Genomic DNA, 23604 nt, shown 5'->3' on the forward strand with positions numbered 1-23604 from the left:
TGATTAATGAACGGAATACTCCTGTAATCAAACTATATAGGAAAAGCACAGCCAGTAACAGCTATTAAGTGCAAAATAAAGGCATCAACTGCTATCATCGTGTTTGTCTTCAACAGCTGCTCTTCATCAATCATATGATGTAACTGACAAGAGAAAGTAGAAATTCTAAATCTTAATTAGGAGTAAAAGTGGCGAGAGTTATAACTCTCTTGCAATAACTCAGTTAAAAACTAGTAAAAAACAGCTTAGGTGACGAGCCTCATCTATCTGAGGTCATTATATCATGCCTCAGCATGCAGAGGCAATATAGAAGATGATGCCACAAGCAATTTTTGTCACACCTCTACTTAATTCTTTGCAAAGCAGCATCATTTTGCCCAAAATCTAGGTTGATAAATCAGTCAATACATCAAATTACTGAACACTGTGCTTTGTTTTGAGTAAGATATAGACATCAAATGACAGATTCATTATGAAACTTAGTTAGTAGAAGCTCTTGCAGTAGCTCCACATAAAGTACTAGGACATTATTGCAACAATTTGTTAAAAGCTGACACTATATGGCCATTCCAGCCATCAATTGCATTTGTATACTGTAGCATGTTGGTTGTAAAAAAAATAGCACTTCTCTGTGAGTGAATATACACACTTTATGAGGTACACCTTGCTAGTACAAGGTTGGACCTCCTTTTGCCTTCAGAACTGCCTTAATTCTTTGTGGCATAGATTCAACAAGGTGCTGGAAACATTCCTCAGATATTTTGGTCCATAAAGCACCGGTGAGTGTATGTCCAGTGCACACAGACCTTGGTTTGAGAAAGTCTGTTCCATCAAGGATTTAATTATTTGAAGCTCCCTTTTCACAGGCAACAACAACAACAAACCAGACAATGCTAAAGAAAAAACTGTGACGTTAAACAAGGACTAAGGTTACTTCTAAGGTCTTAGTTGACGTTTTGGGTCTAACAGACAATTCTGCTGGGCCCACTTAGAATGTAATGTAACCTTTCATCAGGGGGTGTTGAGAGCCATTCTATCTGAGGCACATTACAGTCCTGCGGTTTTGGAAGCAAAACATCGAGTCTAAAATAAAACAGGGAACAGTGGTGTTATCACTCTACCCCGTACCATTAGCACTATCCCACACAACTGAAATCCATTTACAAGGCGGTAATGAAAAGCCTGCGTTTAGGGACATGAAAGATTGCGTGGGTTACTCTTTCTCTGACTTTGTGTACACAACATATAACTGTAACCAATAATTTTTTTCTTTCTCCTTCCTCTTCCAAGAGGTGGAATATGAACTTGAAAATCTTAGGTTCAATGCAGTGTTACTTTTGAGAGAAAAAAAATCCTGAGTATGTGTAAAAAGGACAGGACATTGCATCTGAAATAGATATCAGACCCTATTAAACGAACAGTTGGTTGGTGTAATTGGTTTATTCATATTCATTATTCATATTGGTTTGAAGATGGTTCTAAATACTGGACAATCCATGTAAATAGAAGACATGCAGCCCCCCAGAACTGGAAAACACTATTATAGGCCTACAGTAAAATAACTCAGAAGAAGAATATGACACAACACATATGAACCAGAAAGGGATCATGATCTGACACTTTAATACAGTATCTCTTGGCAAAGGTTATTGCCTTGTAACATGAACATGAAACATAACCCACAGTTCATGAAAAATTTACATGCAACACACTGCATGTGAAAAGTATGTACATTTTACCAGCTCTCTACTCAGTGTACAGTAGCTCATAGGACAATATTGATGTCAGAGGACAATGTTTCCCCGGGCCTAAAACACTTCCAAAATGACTATTGATTAAACTTCTCTGGAAGAATCTACAGTACATAAGTGTGAAATGTAGCACCTGGCATCTTTGCAGAAAACTCTGGAAGTATAAAATAAATGTTGGCAGGTTTCTTGCTAGAATTTAGTTTTTTTGCAGATGAACACTTAATTAACTGAAATGTAATTTGGCATGAAAAACATGAGGATTTTACTAAGGTTCTTAATGTGGTTGTTGGGCATTTTCTGAGCTATGGATATTACTGCTCTACTCTCGTAATAACTGCATAAATATTGACATTTAATTCTAAAGCGATGTCATACTAGCAAGAGAGACGAAAGAGGCTAGCTTGAGGTATACAGCATGTATGACCAAGATAATAGTTAAGTAATTAAAGTAATTAAACTGTCAAACAAACACGCTTTTTCTGTCAATTTTGATATTGCGCACTTCTCATATGTTGACGCTAAGAGCATAACATGAATATATATCCTCTTCTATGGACAGATTATGTTTTCATAATAATTATCTCTATGCCATAGGCAACCAAGGAAGCTTGGGTGATGATGATGTTGATGATGATGATAATGATTCTATTACAGTTTGTACGGCTGCAGGGATGTGTGTTGGACTGGGTCGTGAGCAGCACTCGTGCCCCCCAGCGGACAGTTCTGGCTCCCTTCCTCTTCACCCTCTATACCTTGGACTTCAAGCACAACACAGATACTTGCCATCTGCAGAAGTTCTTAGACGATTCTGCTATTGTGGGATGTGTCAGTGGAGGCCAGGAGACCGAGTACAGAGGACTGGTGGACAGTTTTGTTGAGTGGTGTGAGCAGAAGACAAAGAAGATGGTGGGGTGGTGGACTTTAGGAGGACTAGGGTCCCCCTGTCTCCTGTTTCCATCCAGGGAGAAGGCGTGGAGGTGGTCCAGAGCCTGGGGGTGCACCTGGACAATAAACTGGACTGGACTGGTAACACAGATGTCCTGTACAAGAGGGGCCAGAGCCGGCTTTATTTCCTGAGGAGGCTCAGGTCCTTTGGCGTGTGCAGGACTCTGCTGAACATGTTCTACCAGTCAGTGGTGGCCAGCGTAGTGCTGTACGTGGTGGTATGCTGGGGGGGCAGCATCAAGGAAGGTGACACCAAGAGGCTGAACAAGCTTATTAGGAAAGCTGCTTCTGTCCTTGGTGTCACCCTGGACACTGTGGAGGAGGTGGCCAATAGGAGGATGAGGACCAAACTCCTGGTCATCATGGACAATCCCTCCTATCCCCTACATGACACTGTGGCAGAGCAGAGAAGCTCCTTTAGCAATAGATTACGACAACCATGTTACACTAAGGAGCGCTATAGGAGATCTTTCTGCCTGTTGCAATAAGACTGTACAACTCCTCCTCCGGCTGGCTCGATCGGGGTGATGTTAAATCATACTGGATTGTTCTTACTGTATATTGTTTGCAGATGTCTATTTTATTCTATTATTCTATTCTATTGTCACCTTATTTTGTTGTTGTTGTTTGTGATGTGAGCTGCTGTAATGGCTAAATTTCCCCTCGGGGATCAATAAAGTCCCCATCTATCTATCTACAAAGTCAGTGTACCAAATGGATTTGAAAACATCAAACAACAAACCGTGATGGCGTCAACATACTTTCGCACACTTAGGGTGGGTACATCATTACAGTTGGTTAAAGGTGAGCACCTTACTTACATTCTCCCTCTCCCATCCTCATTTCCCCCTCCCCTTCAACTCTCGTATCTGGTCTCTTGAGAGAATGATGCCTCAGCCTCTCTCAAGCACAGTGGCACCAAATAATAGGCCTTGTTTTCCTCTTGTCTTTACTGCAGGGATGAGATCGATGACATTCCCTGAATTCTTAACTTGCCTCACATGGCCGACCACAGGAGAGCAAGAATAAACTCAGAGATTAGTGCTCTCCCTCCACCACCATGCCATTGATCATCCTATTTATGAAGCCGCCATGACAGTTCTTCATGGTCATGTTGAGCACAAACATTGAGAGCTTTCACTTGAGTGGTCATGACCGGGTACTGAACATACATAAGTCAGCCTTGAAAACTGACAGTGTTCATTCATTAATTATTAAGTATGTGCCTTTGATTCGATGTACATCATGCTGTCCTTGTGGAGTGTACATAACAGTCTTGACTAAAGAGTTGTACAGCATGACACAGTGTGTGTTGGTAATTAGTTATGCAGTTTTTCTGTTTATTTTGATAATGTTGATCATGCTCTCCTATTGCAGAGGTTATCTCCCATTGGTTTGGACCAGTCAGCCTGTAATTGTTTTCAAAATTACCTGCAGGATAGGACTCAATGTATTTCAGTTGATGGAGTTCAATCTAGTTGTCTCAATATTAATAAAAGTGTTCCGCAAGGTTTGATTCTAGGTCCACTGCTGTTTACCATTTACATTTACAAATAATGTTGGTTTGTCCTTGAACATTTGTAAATTACATAAAAACGATAATACTGTTGTCTACTCCTGTGCCCCCTCAGCTCAGCAGCCCATTCTGAACCTTCAGCATGGTTTTGATTCTATTCAAAGTTTGCTTGTTGCAACAGGATCTCATCTATGCTTAATTTGTATGAATTCATATGAATTCATGCAGTTTGTGGAAAAATAAGGACTGGGCTGTTTTTTTCTATGCTGGGATTTTTTCTTTTTTAAATAATAATAATTCCTCTGCCCTTCTGAATAATTGCCAAAACACATGAATAAAAACATTCATGACACCATTTTTTGAATATCTTCCAACTAACTTGCACTTCGTTGTCCAGCTACTTTCACAAAAGTATATTATGAAAATGACTACTGATTACTGACAAACCTCTCTGCACATGCCTGCAGTGGCTACAATGCTAGTTTCCGGGGTGGACAGCGGCTAACATCAGATTTTGAACCACCCAATCATCTTCTAATTATGAAAAATCTTTGGTATTAGGCATTAACTTCAAGTGGTTAAGTTGAGGATAATTTGTCAGGGGAAGTCTTTAGCAAACATTAGCATAAGCAACGACAACAAAAAAAGTGTTCCAAAGTGCGATTTGAACCAGCGATGTTTGGGTTGCAAGTTGGCCGATTAATTCATCGCTTATGGGCATTTGGATTTATTGAACTGTATTTTAAAACACATGTTCGAAAGCTGATTTGAGAGTTGAAATAGTTCTTTTGTATAAAAATAAGTCCTGCTTCACCTTTGAGAATAGGAGGAGGATTCTCCAGGCTACGCTCCTCCCTGACCGCACGCGGCAGCCTCAGTTTTACCTCACATTGTTGCTTCATGGCGACCTAGTGGTAATCAGATATGCTCTCAGAATTTAAGGTAATCTTCTGTCTAGACTATACTTTATAGCTTTCTCTGAGGTATTGAGCAGGTTTGCTGTTTGAAATAAAACATGCCAACTCACTGCATATCATTAGTCTTATCTTTCCCTTGGAGGGGGAGGAGAGACAGGGGCACAGATAAACCAGCATGACAAATGACCGTCGCCATTCTGCAAGTTTGCCGCTTCGTTTGGTTTTCACAGATGGCTAATGTATTCATGAGTGCTTGTCTAATGCTACAAAGGCACCATGATTAGTAGGAGAACCAAGTCACTGCAAGGTGTTTTGGTGTCACTACTGAAATGGGAGACATTGTATATGCCACTTCTAAGTACTGTTCTGAGGTCATTTGACTGTTGTGGATAAATGTATTAGCAACAGCCTTTATTTAAGATAGCCTATGTCTGATGTCATCAATTTAGAAGTGCCTATCTCTCACTTGAGACAAATAACATGGGAGGTGGAGACCACTTCTGAGGTCTCCAAACATCTGACAAAATTTGATATTGAAGTGAACTATCACTTTAATAACTTGGCCTTTATTCTGTGGCGCTGACCATGTTTCTTACAAAAGCCAAACCCCAATCCAGATTCTCACCTCACCCTCAACTGTCTGGACCTCCCATGGTCTCAAATCAGAGTGGAGCTTTCAGGTGAGATTGTGTTGTAACTCTAGAGCACTGCGGCCACAAAGCTGGGACCAATAAAACGACCTGTCAGGCTCTGCTTGTAAATGTGCAAACCTCCTATTTGTCTCCCAGAAGTAAAGCAGCACACATCTCTGGGACCTATTAACCTGGCAGTATGAGGACAGGGACAGAACAGGACAGGAGCAACCCTGTTGTTGACAAAATGCTGCTAAAAGCTACATCACGGGCCATTTATTTCACCTGGCTTTCAAGAAACTACAGCAAGGTTTTGGTGTGGCATGTGAAGCAAATAAGCCACTTGGTCAGCAGTTTGACATGATATCCTGGGTCTACAGTATGTGACCCATTTATGATGTTCAAACTACAATGGTTCTCTACAAATGTCTCAGATAAGCCCGTAGTTTAAACAGTACCTTTAGCCGAACACTCAGCGGTTTTCAAATGACAAGACATAACGTGTCTTGCTGTGATATCGCTCCAGGTCAGCTATGCCTCTCTCTCTCTCTCTCTCTCTCTCTTTCTCTCTCTCTCTCTCTCTCTCTCTCTCTCTGTCGACAGCACCAGTTCCCCAGGGACTAGCTAGTATACCAGCACGAGCCACTGAGTCCCTACCACAAATCTCAGGGAGTGAGTGAATTGTTAGAGAACCAAGACTGCATCTGGATGAGCTGAGAATGAAGGGAAGACTAACAGCAGTTGGATACAGTAACAGTAACACACAATCTGACGCTGAACCCTTCCCCTGCCTCCTCCCAGCTCATTTTCCTTTGATCACTTCCCATATCCTCTCCATCACAACATTGGGCCGGTGGCATTTCCATTTCCATTAACCTGCCCATTAAGAGACTCTGGAAAAGGGGGCCATTCAGCACCTTTAAAAGCAAGCTCATCTCACTATGCAATACAGCCATCTCCTCCTTCCACCCAGGCTGCAGTTTCTTTCTAATGATAATGGATGGTAGTGTAGACACAGAGTGATCTTCTGGGAGGATCCCATCTATGCTCCGTGCAGCAGGGGGGTAACCTGATTACTCGCCGCCTCGGAAACGACAATTCATTCTCAGTGGAGACATTGACGCTCCGACTGTCCTAGATCTATGCAGCTGCACTCTCTCTCAATCTCACTATACTGTAGAACAGCTTACCAATGTGATTTTGTTACGGCTAATAAAGAGCAGTCTTCTTAAAGGCATATGAGCATATTAGCCAATTCGTTTTTTGGAACATGGAGTGAATGGGGCTGGTCAAAATGGAAAATATGAGTCAGACAACCCGGCCTAAATGAAGATGCCATCTGATCTAATGACTCATGATCATTTGTCTACAATAAAGGATGTGGGTCCAATTTCATTATGATCCTAGGAGAGAGTGGTTTTCCAATGCAGCATGTCACTGGCAGTTACTGCTGAACTAAATATGGATGGTAAAAAAGTCAGGATGATATTGTGCAGCTTCAAATGGTCCATTATTCACAGTGGACATTCTAATGTGTTGATTTTAACAAGACATAATTCATTTTCCATTCGGGTCTCTGCTAATTAATGCAGAAACACTTATCAGCTCAGATATGGTGTGCTCAAATAGATCAGATTCTATTTTTGAAATGAAGGCAACCATCAATGAAAAGTGTTATTTACAATAGGTCATGCAAGGACAGCCTTAATGTTCTTCAACTCAACTGATGCCTAAGAATGACATTATTTTGATAACAATATTTAATAATTGGTAATTGCTTGTTTTACTTATAATTGTGTACAGGATATCATACATGTTATAATTAGTGGGGCTGTAGTCCACATTTAAGTTGGTTGTGTAAGGGTTCTATATTAAAACCTTCTACTCTATTGAAGATGAAAGATTGGTTCAAAGTAAAAAAGCAAACTGTGTAAATGTCTATTTGAATGATATCCCTATTGCAATCAACACACACACCCTCCTTCTGACACCATAATGGTTGACTTCAATGCCGCTGTGATTGTGCTCTAATTTAGTCCTCCCCTGCGTACACACACACACACACGCACGCACGCACACACACACACACACACACACACACACACACACACACACACACACACACACACACACACACACACACACACACACACACACACACACACACACACACACACACACACATTCCACTCCCAGCAAACAGTCAAGTGTGAGTTAGTGCCCAGACACAAGCCTGCACAGCTCTGGTTACCTTGTGACTTTGGCCAATTAAAACATCTCAACACAGCATCAGCAGATGAGGACCATTTGTACTAGCATCAGCGCTAACTCCTTCAGAACAGGAGCAGGACCCTCTGTCTCCCTGTCTCGCTGTTGTTCCATGGGCCTACACAACAATGGATCAGGCTCCTGCTGTGCAAATAAGATAGGCTGCTGCTCGTAGCTTATTGTCTGAGGTTGTTCATGCATCACTACTTTTAACATATACTATATACATAACAATATACCAATATTGGGTCCTACAGTTATTCGATAAATAATTCATAGATCTTTCATAGGTCGGCCTTAAAGCAGTAACATGTATCTGTATCATCAGTCTGTGGGCTTTCTAAAGTACCAGCTTGACAGAGTTTGTTCAGTTTGTTTGTCAAGCATCTCATCCAACACAGGGTTACTGAACTTGTGCCTATTTGGGTTGATGCTGACACTATCAGCAGGATCAGGCCAAGAAGCTTTTTGGACCTCCACTGCACAGACAGATCCAAGTGATTAAGTAAACACTCTGAAAAGCCATTAGGTGAAATGCAGAACAGCAGGCAGGAATAGTCCACTTCAATAACCGTGTGACTCTGCTCTCTCTCTCTCTCTCTCTCTCTCTCTCTCTCGTGCTCTCTCTCTCTCTCTCTCTCTCTCTCTCTCTCTCTCGTGCTCTCTCTCTCTCTCTCTCTCTCTCGCTCTCTCTTTCTCACTCTCTCTCTCTCGCTCTGTCTCTCTCTCTCTCTCTCTCTCTCTGTCTCTCTCTCTTTCTCTCTGACTGCCAACTGTGACTTGATATAAATAGAACTAATTTCAGTCAGAGAAAAAACTGCATTTTTTTTTTTCAAGTAATGAATTACAGATTTTTGGATGTCACTGCCATCGGAAAGCTTTTAGCAGTATTCTGTGTATAAACAACAAAAGCAACAATTTGTGCTGGCAGTGGCATCCTGTGAGATTTGATTCAGAGCCTTTAACAAAAAAATCCATCTGCCTTAAGTTTTTGGCATGGCTACCCTTTCAAAATTAAATTAAATGTAAAATGTTGATTTCACAATGAATAGAATCTGTCATCCAACAGCTCACTTACAGTGTCAATGGCACCTATGGAGATTTTCATATATTTAATAATAAAATACCAGTCTTTAGACTTGAATTTGTGGTTGAATCTAACAAGACCAAGTACCTCAAGCAGGTGGTGCAATGTTCAGACATAATGGGGCCAATGCAAGTTCAGATACATACTTTACATACAAAGAACTTCCATCAATGGGCAGTGTAAAAGCCATTGAATGGTATGAAATATGACGCTACATATTTCATAAATATTGTGCAAAAACTCTACAGGTCCATAGGGACTATTAAGCCATCATCAGGCATTTAGTAATACATTTTGGTTGCTCATGTTTCCAGAGCACTTGGAAGATTTCAGTGAGTTTCCTTTCCACTCTCTGTCTGACAGCTATGACAGTCAGTTAACTTGGAGAAGTGGAAAACTTAACTTAAAATTGCTGAAATGTCTTTATAGCTAAAAGTGTAGCTCATTTTGAATAGAATGACTCTTTTGGGTTTTCACAGAAATATATTGTATAGCTGCTTGTGCTGTAAAATCATTTCCATCAACAAAGAGTATTCACTGACTCAACATCTGCTTCCCTTTTGTATTATTCAAATTTCCACCTGGCATGTTAACTACGAGCACACAGTGAACAATGCATTGTGGCAGTTCCTTTTCATGATGGTCTCCTTCTGTAAGAATGGTCCTACATGGCTTTGAATATTTTCCATTTCAAAGAGCCAGGGCTCTGTGTCTCCTCCCTACTGTACTGTACAGTGTGTGTGTGTGTGTGTGTGTGTGTGTGTGTGTGTGTGTGTGTGTGTGTGTGTGTGTATGTGAGGCTGTGGGCAGCTCATTACCGCTCTACCAAAATCAAAAGAAATCCGTCAGAAGATAAATGACCTCTCCAAAACCATTGATCTCAGTGGAGGCTGGGGAAGATCAAATTTAACCGGATGGCAAGGCAACGCTGGCTGCCAGGCAGTTTTATCACATGTAAAGAGAAAAGGGTCTGTGTGTGGGCTGATTCCTCTCTCAATGTGGTGTAATTGTTATTATTGTGATTTTGTAACCAAAAACATGCAATAATGAGAGAGGAGAAATTGTTAGGGCGCGTAGTTGGGCATTTAAATGTAATAAATGCCATCAACTGCGAGCTGGCCTCAATTCGGTTGTAATCCCCTTTGCCATGTATGACAGGATATCGCTCTCCGTGATGGAGGGTCAGTGTGGCCCGTTGCCATCCTTTCCAGGGAACATGGCATTAACAAGCCTGTTTAACTGAGTGCCTTGTATACCTGCAATATGGCAACTTGGACTGGGCTGCTATCCCAGCCCATCAATCCCACGGAGACTGATGTCCCAATATATCCACTGCACTAAGCCTCACTTCTGGAAAACAGATTAGTGATAACCATGGTCATTCATGTCAAGTTCTGTGCGAGGTAAGATACCGACAAGGGCTTTATCTTTAGCTTATTTTCGTTCTTCGTACGCCTGGTTGCTAGGTTTTGTTTGTGCTTGTCCTAAGCATTTTGGGGAGATTTGGGAGTTGCATATACACTGTAGTGAATGCACCTGTCTGCAATGTCTTGCTTTCTCTCAGGATCTTCTCAGTGACACCATCCCAATGTAAAAATCAATGGCCAGAAGTTGTGCAGGCAAGTCATAAAATACTACTAATTTGTAATTCACAATCCATGTATTAGCGTTAGCCAGGCTATGAGCATCACATGTAATTACGCTAATCTATTAAAATCTCACCCCCTGGCAAACTCACTTACAGTCCCACTTACATGGCTGATGTTTCATGCCAGATTATGCTAGTACATACTTGTACAAGGAATGCCCAGGGCTCATGACAAAGCATTACATTAGCATGTTGTTTCACAGAGCCATTTAACAATTTATCATCATCTTCAGCATGTTCACGCAATAATCTTGATTGATACACGCTTCCAATGATTTTGTAGTGGAGCATGAGGTGGAAATGGTTATGTGACACCATTGAGGACACAGAGCAGGGATTTTCCTGGGCATTTCTTCTCACATCGCATCCACAGATTTAGAACAGGGGCTGGCCTCTTGCCCGGGCATCGATCTTTGGGTCTAGGATTTCACGATACTGTAGCTTTCAGGTGCAGCCAATTCTAGACCCTATTTTTAAAGCTGATGAACAAAGCATTTATTCCATTACTTCAGAGCACCACCACAATAATTGTACCGGAATTGATGGTGACTATTATCCATCAATGGTGCACTGTAAAAAAACTAAACAAAACAAAAACACTAGACAATACTGTCTGAGGGTATAGAAACTATATTTGGAATGATATGTTTTTTAGATGGTGTTTTCAAGGCTGCATGTTGGGTCACCCCACAGTTTTTTGATGGAGAGCGGTGTTACTGTCAGACTACCTCCCCAGCCATGTAAATGTCAGACTGCCAGCTCAAATCACCACAGCCGTGCACTGAAGAGTTCATCACAAAAGGCAATTTTCTTAACTGGCCGTCAAGAGTCCAGCGGTGTAGACTAGGGGCTCTTCTGCCGTGATTCGATGGCCGCAGTCGCCCTGATTACACAAGGTGCTGCGAGACCCACATAATCACGTCGTCCGGCTGGTCAGCCTCGTTTCCCAACACATTCCCCAACACATTCCCCGCTAACAGATTGGAGTGCTCACACAGCTCTCTGCCTCTGTGAACTTGTTGGTCGCAGTTTATTTGACAGATGGATTTGTGCATAAAAACACAGTGGGGAAGAGAACAGGCTGGTGACAGTCTTCTGTCTAATCGTTCACTCCAAATAAATAGTTTGCCTAGCATTAACAATAAATACTATTTGAGGTGTAAATTAATGTTGGATCCCATTTTTAATTAAGGACCTGTGTTGAAATAACCAGTGTAAACTTAAACTCAGAACCTTTAATCAAAAATATATTACAGTCTTACTGGAGGAGCAGGAAGCTGGATAAGGTGATGAAAGTGTTTTTTTTCACGTGTTGCGTTTCTAGGGCTGTGCAGTATAGCCTTTTAATTGCTAATTGCGCATTGAGTTCACGCCATAATCTCAAATGTCTGTCAGGTGGATCAGAGGCAATATCGCCGCAGGGCATTTGCCATGGGGGGGGGGATTCATAAATAATAGACTTGGCCGGTGTTGTTTTTCTATTAATACTGCCAGTCGTCTCTGACAAGAGTCCTTGCCGCTGCCAGGGCTAAGGTTGAGGCTGACCTTTTCCAAGGCTGCCTCTCTAACAACTATCATGGCTGGAGGATAGGCTTTAATTGACATGACACTGTGCAAGGAGAGGGAGACAGGCAGGTAGAGTAGAAAGTGACAAGATGAAACTAGAGAGGTTATGTTCTTGAGGAAACTTTGCTTACTGGTGAGACTTTTGTATAGCTTTGTTGTGATTTGTGGTAAGTTGAGAGGAAACCGAAAGAAACAGAACATGGGTTAGGGTTAAAACTATCTGCAATTTTCTATTGACCCCGTTATTCAAGCTGAAAGACCAAATTGTAAAAAATGTTTTTAATAAGGTGTTGTGAGGAAACCAAAAGCTTGAAAGCTATAACACTTTCACAGATATGTGAAAGCAGCAGCAGTCTCAAAATTGTATACATTTTTGGCATGCTATTTCATTTCATAACATTTAAAAAATAATAATAAAAAACCCTGTATAATAAATCCTCACACAGAGATTTATAGTGTTGTCTCATGTAATTTTCTGAGAGCACCTGAATAAATGGGCTTGACAGGAGAAAACAAGTTGTTTCAGCAAATATCCTGGGAGGAGTAAAGCATCCTGGGACAGCTGTGCTGAGAGAGGTGTGGCCTGGTGACAGCACAGTCCCAAACAAGGCCAAAGGAGTCAGACGGGCCAGAACACACACACATTTGAATTGTGTAATTGGGTTTGCACATGCACACTGTAATTGGGTTTGCACACGCACGCAGGCACGCAGGCACGCAGGCACGCAGGCACGCACGCACGCACGCACGCACGCACGCACGCACACATATACAAACACACACACACACAAACACAAACATATTTCGCCTATCCTGTCCCCTCTCTGACTGTCATCCCACCCTAGCTCATATGCTCTACATGTATAATTCTCCAGAAATGTTACCATACCATCTTATCAAATTCTCGTTTGCAAAGATCTTTCCACAAGGACTCTACAACCTTTTTATCAAGTCAACATGGAGGTCTTATTTGCCAAGTTATCACCCTGTTTCCTATTTACCCCTTAAAGACTAACAATGAATAAGTGATAATTATTGATCTCTGACCCCATCTCCCAACCTTACCATGGAAGGAAAAGAAACAATGCCGCCAACAAATGATGCCTTCCCTGAACAATGTCAGTCTACTGGTCAGCATTTATAGCAAGCTTTTGAAAAAGCAAATACACAAGTTGTAATGAATATTTTTAATACTGGGATAAACTGTGCTCCATCGTTTTTATGCCACAATATGTTGGAGGATGAAATTGAGAATTAAATCTAGGTAGAATAAAAATTGGAATGTGTGTGTGCAGTATTTATGTTGTTCTTGAAACTGGAGGCACAGTTTTAAATGTGCTTGTTAATAGGATTTAAAAGCACACACATGCACACATGCACACATGCACGCACATACGCACGCACGCACGCACGCACGCACGCACGCACGCACGCACGCACGCACGCACGCACACACACACACACACACAAAGGAAACTGTCTGTATTCAAATCATAATAGAGAATGCTATGTTAGTGCTGCAACACCTGTGTCCCCTAAAGTGTGTACCTTAAACGTGTTTACACCTTATTTTCCCATGGAAATACACCATCAAAAGTTCATGGAGCGAACTTAGAGGCAGGACACTCTAAGTCAGTGCTAGAGGTCTGTCAGTTGACAGATCAGCTGTTTACACCCTACACAATCACATGTTACACGTTGATATGGCAGCCTATTTAAGTGGTCAGTATACAAACCGGGAACTCTCAAAAGAGCAGAGGCATCCAAATACGCTAAGCCTAATTGGAGACCCATTTTATATTAAATAAATGGTTAAACTAAGACATGACTGTGACTGACTGAATAAATATAATGCCACTTTAAGGTGCTCAGAATGGCGGGACGAGGCATTGTTGGTGCCAGCCACTGCGCGCACACACACGCACGCACACACACACACACACACACACACACACACACACACACACACACACACACACACACACACACACACACACACACACACATTGTTGTTCTGCATCCTAGCCTTCAATGATGAATGATGGAGTAGAATGAATGGGATGATGCTCTGAACAATGTCACTTTTGGAGCAGAGTGAGAGTCTAGTAATTTGAGGTAGGATTGCCTGAGGCTGCATCGTTCATTCATCACAAGCAGGGGGAAGAGCCAGGGGACTTGTGCCCTTTGATCCCTGCTCCTGCACACTTCTGCACACCTTTGTCAAGTAGAGGAATATTAATCACATGGGCACTATGGGCTCGTCCCAGTACAGTCTACACACCACACACATGCATGCATACACACACACACACACACACACACACACACACGTGCACACACACACACGCACACACGCTCACACACACACACACGTGCACACACACACGCTCACACGCTCTCACACACACACACACGCTCACACACACACACACACACACACACACACACACACACACACACACACACACACACACACACACACACACACAGCAGCCTCCTCTATTTTGGCCTCCCAGCTGGTATACCCTTGAACTTTGAATATGGCCCATCTGCACAGGTACACCCCTCTCTGTGCTGTAGGTGTTTATCACCTAACCCTTTGTAGCTGCAAAAGAAATCATTAGGCTGGTTGGTTTTTATAGAAGTGCAATGCCACTCCCCACTCCGGTTCTGGTCAGCATGAAAGCACAGTAAGTGTGGAAGCATATATTTTGAAATAACAGTAATTGACCTCTACAAGTAGAGGCAAATTAATTCACATTGAAGGACCATTTTATGGAAAGAATCCCTTTTAAATTCTCCCTTGACCCATTATTCTAGACCATTTTCGAGGTATAAATGCCCTTTAAATAGTCCCACTACAGGGACCTATTCCAGCCTTATTTTATGGCAGCTCTGGAAGCTGGAAGCTACAAATTCTCCCACTCTATTTGAGATGTGTACCTGTATAGTGAGAAGCCTCACTTGACACACACTTCCATAAGAATTTATATAATTTCCCCCTCTATCTCCATCACTTCCTTTTTTATGTCCATACTCAAAAAGTCACAGTGCAACCGCTTCCAGTAGCGATTATCTTTACATCAAAGACTCCTTTTTGCAGTACAACATTACATAACAGGGCTTTGAGACAAATTACGGGTTTAGGTTGCAAACAAGCCCTTGAAATTAATGTTGGGGGAAATTGGAGCAGCCTGTGTTTATGTCTCATCCCTCTTCTTAGCAGGCTGCTTCTTTCTCTTCTTCCCCACAATGACTGTATCCGCCTCATTAGTAAGAGGGGGGTGTAGCGGCAGAATGTGTTTCCATATCCTTATTGTTGATCACCGTCTTCCTTATGTGAGGGGGGCTCTAATTGGTATGTGAGGAACCATGTTAATTACATGATAAGACTGTAAGCAGATGCTGGGTATCTACTGGGTTATTCGTCTAAATTACCTGCCATGATCGCCAGCTCTTAAGAGAAAGCTACAGTATTGTGCGGTCCAAGGTCGAGCAAAGGGGGTTAAGTTCAGAGGAGTCAAAGGCAAGGGAGTCGGACGTATACGATTCAAAGGCTGAATATCTTTTGTTTGATGCACGGATGGCAACGGATCTCCTGGGCATTAAGACAGTCTTGAGCTATATGGGTGATGGAGAAAATGTGGGGCAGACAATGTAACTGTACTGTACATTATCTTATATGCTACTGTGCCAGAAAGCTTGAATGAATCTCACTGTTATTGGAAAGCATTGTCCTCAAATCCCTAGCCAAGCTTCGCTACTGTAGTCTTCCCCCTCAACAGACTTGACTATGAAATGACATGTACTGTACATGATGACTTACCTACCACTTTATCATATTTTTCTCTCTTTTGTATTATTATTTTTTTAACACTCTAAGGTGAAGGTGGAGGTGAAGCCTTTCTTGCTTCTGACACCACAGGGAAGCACAGGATGTGATAGATATTTGTTCATCTACACAGAAATATCTAACCAATATTCCCATATAGGAAATGAGTCCCCACAAATGACAAGACACATGTTCTCTCCACTCTCAGTGGGGAAGCTGGCTTCTGGGGCAAATTAGTTACCACTCTGAGGATGACTTTTATGAATGGGGGGCGGTGGGAGATGGATGAGCTAGCATTTCACCTCCCTCCCAGTCTCAGCCAGGTGCCGAGGTCTGGCCTAGTTTTGAGGGAATGAAATGTGCTGTATAGCCTGCTGGGAATCTGCATGGGTAAAAACAAGCTAGCATACACACAAAAGCCCACTGGAGATCCAGACAATGAGTTCATAGTAGCACTGTAACGCTTCAAACGCTTTTGCTTCATGTGATATTACTGGAAACAAAGTGGCACAATATTCATGGGCAATGGGAAGTTGTGTGGTTGTATCCTCCAGGAACAGTTTCCATGATTGTTATTCTGCTGTTGGAAACCCTTTGGAGCTTAGCCTGTAGTGTGTCCAGTTGGCTTTGACCAGGGTATTACATTGTGTTTGTGGCCTGGTGGGGGGCTCACTTAAACAACCAAATGAACTCCCTCATCTGTCATGATATCAATTCAGATTCAAAACCAGAGGACACAAGCCATTATCTTAAGCTCAAGCTGCAGACTTCGAACGATTTATCAACATGATATCCTACTGTCTCATCATTGTTAATACTCAAATCCATCCACGAATATCCATCCATCTGTGGCTCAGTTGGTAGAGCATGGCGTTAACAATGCTAAGGTTGTGGGTTTGATTCCCGCTGGGACCACATATACTGAAAAATGTATGCACCCACTGCAATGTAAGTTGCTTTAGATAAAAGTATCAGCTAAATGGCATATATCTCCCAAGCTGCAATCTACCTCTCAAATAATTAATTTCAATGTGAAAGGGCTATGGCTTTTCTGTTTACCTGTGACTAGATCTATCTAATGTGTGTGGAAGTGCAAATCAATGTATTCATCAACTACTGATCAATAATCTGACTGATCCTCCATTGATTTCTGCTCAATACTAGATGTAATGGCTCTATCAAACATGTCCGAGCATCCTCTCCCCCCAAGGCTATTGTAACCTTTGTAGAGGTCAGCAACCTTGATAGAGAAACATTGAAATGAACCAAATGAACTTTTAAGATGCTCAACACTAGAAGTGGGAGTAGTTGGCGGACAATACATGGGCAATGACAATTATTTTCCCTGAACATATTTTCTATTGGGATGCTGTGCTTAACAGCGTTCCAATGTCTGTCTGGTGACAGTACACACACAACTATTGTAAGCATATCCCTCAATAAAAAGTCCTATGGTAATTCTCTAACATGGCTCTCAGTACTAACAGGTACTGTAGTTTGCCATTCAGGAGTCAGTACTCGATACCTATGACAGGTTAGGAAGTCCCTGGACCACTTCAGTACCTGGCTGTGAGCCATCAGCCTACATGTGTGTGTACCAGTGCCCTTTTCAAAGGTAGACATGTGGTACCTTTAGTTCTGTTCACATTGTCACATCACACAGAGCCTCCGTGAGGGGTGCACTGGTGCTGCTTTCATGTACTGTGTCCCCTTCACACACACACACACACACACACACACACACACACACACACACACACACACACATAGACACACGCAAGTGCGCACACAAGCACACTCACTCACTCACTGACGCACACACGCACAAACATGCATACTCACGGCACCCACACACATCTAAAACGGCAGATGAACTGCCGCTCACCCCAATAGCGTGATGTGCTCTCACGATCACGGCCGGAGCTGCACAGCATACTGTCTTGAAAGGAATGAGGAGGAGCGACGGGTTATATAGCAGCAGGGCTGTACCATATGGATTAATGATATCCAGGCACGGATTAAAGTCTGGATTAAAACAAATACGTCTATGTCTGTGATTGAATTCAAACCTTGGCGTTATCATTGTGCTCATGTACTTATTGTTTCCGCTTCGTTCCCCTTCCCTCAGCTGTTCGCTCCAATTTTGCAATCTGGCTCAGACATCCTTTTTTTATACACTTTTTTGTTTTGGAATGGAAAAGATTGCAATCGCCAGTGGCCATATTTGCATCCATCCAAGAAAGCTCAAAATTCCTTTATCTTCAATCTGCTTAGGGAAGAGTGTTGCTGATGAGAGCTTGGCTCCTTATTATACCCTGCAAGTCTGATTTCCAGTAGACAAGTAGCTAAAGCCCCCATCAGAGGTTTTTTCCCATTCTAGGGTCAAAGAGACACTGGCCCTGGAGACCAGCACTGTACTGTACTGTATGTCTGCAGGGTTTTGTTCCAGCCAGAAACCACCTGATTCAACTAATTATCCCACCTCCTGAAATAGGCATGGACAATTAGATCGGTTTAATCGAGACCATGATTAGTTAAATCAGGAGGGTTTAGTGTCTGTCTGGAAAAAGGCCTCCAGCCTCTGTGACGCCTTAAGACCAGAGCTGCCCACCTCCATCGAGAAACTCCTGATTGTTGTATGTCTAAATAAAGGTAGAGCTCATAATTTATACTGTATAATATATATACTGTATCTATACAGCAAAGCTCCTAAGATATCTTAAGGTTCTAAATGTTGTCTTTGTATATTGGTCACCATGCATTTCACTGTACCTACTCATACAGTGTGCAGGTTTTTGTTCCAGCCCAGCACAAATACATCTGATTCAGCTAATCAACCAGTGATCAAGCTCCTTGATTAACCCTTGTGTTAGTACTAGGATTGAACAAAACCCTACATTGGCCTGCAGGTGATTGTCATTGAGACGATTCTTGTGTCTGGAAGAGGGAGACCTAATGACATCGGCTACTTATTTAGAAGAACAGAATGTCCCAAGAAGCGAGGTTGCCTGAGGGAGAGTTTCAGTGACAGGCAGTGGTTGTGTAATGGAGACAACAAAACACACAAGAATACACTGGCACACTTGCTACAGTAGGAAACCAATGCAAAACAATGAATGAAGAAAATGCAATTGAAAAAGAATTTGCCACACCACAACAACAGTTCTAACAGTGCAGTGACCTACTTATGTACTGTACCACATCACTAGGGATGTAGTGGCAGAGATGGGAGAGAAAACCTAACACCAGACGTTACTACTGCACCTATAGCCAACCATTATGGCCATCGGATCAAAACAGAGTTGCATACAGTAGGCTGGTTAACTAACTGCTGGGCATCCATGCTCAGACAGTCCCTGGCCTGCTGCCCTAAGAATATGTTTTGCAGTAACATAATCATGTGTTTAGTAGAGACAATATCCTAAAAGCTAATCCTAAATATCACTCCCAAATGCCTGTGGGTTGATTGATGTTGTACAATGATGTCATTAATGTATACAATATGATGTCCTTCCTAATGAATGTCAATATTAATTGTTAAGTCTGTCTCTAAAACTAACCATGATGTCTGTTTGTTCTTCACAGTGCAATTTAATGTCCAGGAGGAATGACAACACAAAAAATACTGTAGTAATCTGTGCATTTATGTATCGCAATACTCTTTGCAAAAGTGTTTACAAATTGACCAAACTAATACGATTTCTGTCTGTCTGTCAGATTTCTGCCAACTGACTCTGCTTGTGCCAAAACTCTGAGATTACCCAGACAGTACCCAACGCTCCGTAAACCAACCATAAGAACAAGATGTAGTGGTCATTATAGCAGTTTGGAGCCACACTATCCATTACATTATGGAAGAGTCTGTGTGGTGAAGGTTCTATCTAATGTCACAATATGTTTGACTGAACACCCACAGTACTTAGTTGTTGCATATTTTTTAGACATTCAACCCTATAGGTTTCGCATAGTTCTTGACTGATATGTGATAATATCCTACATAAAATTTGCCAGGAAACATAATACTGCTGCATGAATTGACACAGTATAAGCTTTCATTAATGAGATGAGATGATGAAACAATGGTAAAGTACAGAGGCATTTTAAGCTCAAACACTCATAGATACACTCATACACATAGATATGGCATGATCCATAATATTAGTTTTGGCATGATCCATATGATCAGTTTTTTACATTTGCTGAGGGCTATAATAATGTTTGTCCAACTCTCTAACAAAAGCAAACACACAGTTCCGATACACAGGCAGAAAACACAAGGTAGACCAACTTCCTGTGCTTTCTCAATGAACACACCTGCTTGAGTAATACCTACAATTTTCAATGTTGTTCTTTAATGCTGTAAACTCTGACTGGAAAGTAGTCTTTGTTACACAACAACAGATGTGGGATTGTGGGTTAAACTTGAATCCCTGAATCAATTAGAGGGTAAAATAGTTTCAAACGTTCATTCAGATCTTTAACAAAATAATATTTTGTTGAATATATACAGTAGGTCTGGTGTGACTATAATTAGGCTGTCTGTATGTGTAGTTTTGATTATTGCATTTTGGTGGGTACATGGGATTTGCATGATGAACTATTCAACTTCAGCAATGTAGAATAGTCTTTCCAAATGTATCTGACATCAGATTCCTATAGCCTATTTCCCATGCAACCGTCCTGGATCACATGAACATCATTGGCATGCTTGTTTGCTTATGTGCAGTTACTGCTCCTTATTATGTGTACTGTATACTAGATGCATATACAGTACATTACCTTTTCTCTGAAGAGGAACTTAGGCTTAGCTTAGCGAACTCAATCTACAACAGTCACTTCGCTGTCGAGACAAAGGTGGTTGTCAAGGTTAAACTAGGCACACGATCTAGTGTTTACATGTGTGCAGCAGTTGCATGTTCACTTGCGCAAGTGCCCAATCGGCTAGCCTATATCTCATTTATATTCCCAATGAAACGCGCACATCAAACAGGGAAGAGTAAAACACAATATGCCAATGGTTACAATTCCCATCGCTCAATGATTTCTGTCTGGTTTGCTTTTTGATAATCGGAATTGTCCTTCGTTTCCTAATGCATGCTTGAAGTGATTACTCAGAGCGTGCGCGTCTCCTTGCCTGAACGGGACAACACAAGCAAAACGTTTCCACTCTTAAAACGGATTGATATAAACGATATGCTATTGGCCCAATTGACAGTTCTTTTTTACGTTCATGACAGACAGGTGACCATCTAGACTACTTGCCTTCGAGTAACCCATGATTACCTCATATCCCCAGTATAGAAATGTCCTTGGTATGAACTAGAATATAGCAATAAAAAAAAGACTATTGACTACTATTAAAACCATACTGAGTTGACGTACATGTATTTATTCTATTCCCGTAGAACCCCTCACACACTAATCGAATGCAATTAGGTTGAAAAAGAATAACAAAAAATCTCACCTGCAAATGCCCCTGGTACATATTGAGCTTGAAGTCAATTCCTGATTTCTCCGACGATGTATTTGACTACTTTAAGGCTTACAATACAGATACAGTAGGCTACAGTGGACGTATTCAATACGAGCAAAGAGTTCTTAAACAAGAGGCGGAATGTTTCAGCTCGCCCAGAAGTGCCCGTTCTGTTAATGCTTTGAATGCTGTGCCAGAAAAAGGAGCTGTCTTTCCTTCAGGTGCTGAACGCAATAGTTCTTGCCATGCATTTGTTGTGGGTGTTTCAACTGAGGAGACCAGTCGCAGGCACAAGCGAGATAAGTGCGCTACCGGACTACACTTCAACGCTAGGCGCCCAGAAATCTTCACAGCACGAGCTTCAGGTCCTTTTGATTCCTATAGACAACAATTCAGCTAGGTGGGTAACATCTCCCGTATTAGGTCTTCATTGTCCACACAACCACTCTCCCACCCCTCTCGGTTGTCGCTTAGTAATTGTTTTGACGCTTCCAGGGTTCATCCTCTTATAGTGCACTCCTTTCTCCTGCTTGCCAACTCCCCCTAACCCAACCCTGCCGCTCTGGTCGTGCCGGAGCCGCCTCCTGGGCTCACGTGCTCTAAAGGGGGAACAACTGGAGCATATTGACGCACAATCTGGAGCTTGTTTCAAGCAGTGTCATCACTATTTGCCTTCTTGTGATATTAACTCATGTGCTTTATCATTTGTTTTTTCATGCTACTGAATATTATCATGTCTCTTGGCCAGATGATTATCAGGAGGCGGCTCCGGCACGACCATCTGTAGACATAACACACCTCTAGTGGATCAGAAAACTTTACAACATACTAGTTACAGTATATCTGACATATATCTCATATTGCTACTGTATTATAAGTGTTGAATTCACATAGTTTGATATAAACCTAGTCGAATACTCATGCAATAGTCTTTATGTACAGTACACCCACATTATTCTGCTTTACAATGTGCAATTAGTGACTAGTGGGACTGTGAGGTATTACATAACAAAAAATATGCAAATCAGATGATTCCCTTGAAGGTAATCTTGATGATGTAAACTTAAACTAGCATAAGGCATGCAAGATGTTCCTCTCTTTCTCAATGAAGAAGTGCAGTATGAGGCTGGATGTTTACTTATATACAGTATGATGGGATGTACAGTAGTAGTCATGGGGCATCAGTAACTACAGCATTGATGAGCACTGGAAAATTCAAAGACTTTCTTCTTTCTCTGTTTCTTTTTCTTTTTACAAGAATGGGGTGGCATTTCATGTATTATAATTTCAGTAGCAATCATAAGAAAATGGGCTGTTTTTGTACAAGCTTTAGACGCCACAGGATTAAACAACATTCAGTTGCCATTTAGGGGAATCAGCATGATTGTACGCCTTGTTGGTTGAGTATTGTTTGCACAAAATATATTCATTATAAATAAATGTGCCCAGGTGTATTTTAGTGGATTCTAAAACATATTCATGTTTATGTGAGTCAAGAGGAGTGGACATGTGAGCCAAGGGGAGTGGACATGTATGTGTCAGTCTCAAAATCTATTTTTAGGCCATGTTGGGCCATGGTCATGTTTTTCCCCCCATCTCTCTGTTGTGACAGGCAGTGTGACTCTACAATAATTAAGGGCAGATGAGTGAAATTGTTGTTGTATACTGCGAAGCAAACAGCCGCTGCTGTGTGATTGAAAAACAAATGAATGGAATCAATTGAATATTTTCTGAATATTTTCTGTTGAATGACAATCTGGGATCAAAGTATGAGCTGCTGTATGCTGGTAGAACTGATACGTTTGTGCAAACATTGTAATTAGAGGGGAAAGAATACACATGCATATTGTGTTTCAAGACCTTCATGATATATTGCCTTCATACTTTGAGTTTGAGATTCTTTCAGTTCAGTTCAACTCAATATTTAAGCTCAAAGTGACTTGATTAGTGTTTGAGCAACTCTGATGGA

The 23604-nt window shown here is 41.7% G+C and overlaps 1 protein-coding gene across 1 annotated transcript in view; it reads right to left on the reverse strand.

Moving 5' to 3' along the window:
- Nucleotides 1-21647, reverse strand: part of pex5la (peroxisomal biogenesis factor 5-like a) — a gene marked incomplete at both ends in the record, with an annotated part of 59168 nt that extends 37521 nt beyond the window's left edge. Inside the window, one exon of the mRNA XM_083671211.1 lies at nucleotides 21627-21647. Coding sequence (XP_083527337.1) covers nucleotides 21627-21647 — 21 coding nt within the window. The remainder of the gene's footprint in view (nucleotides 1-21626) is intronic.
- Between the last annotated feature and the right edge of the window lie 1957 nt (nucleotides 21648-23604).

This window comes from Argentina silus (genome assembly GCF_951799395.1).
Source record: "Argentina silus genome assembly, chromosome: 6".
NCBI classification, from domain to species: domain Eukaryota; kingdom Metazoa; phylum Chordata; class Actinopteri; order Argentiniformes; family Argentinidae; genus Argentina; species Argentina silus.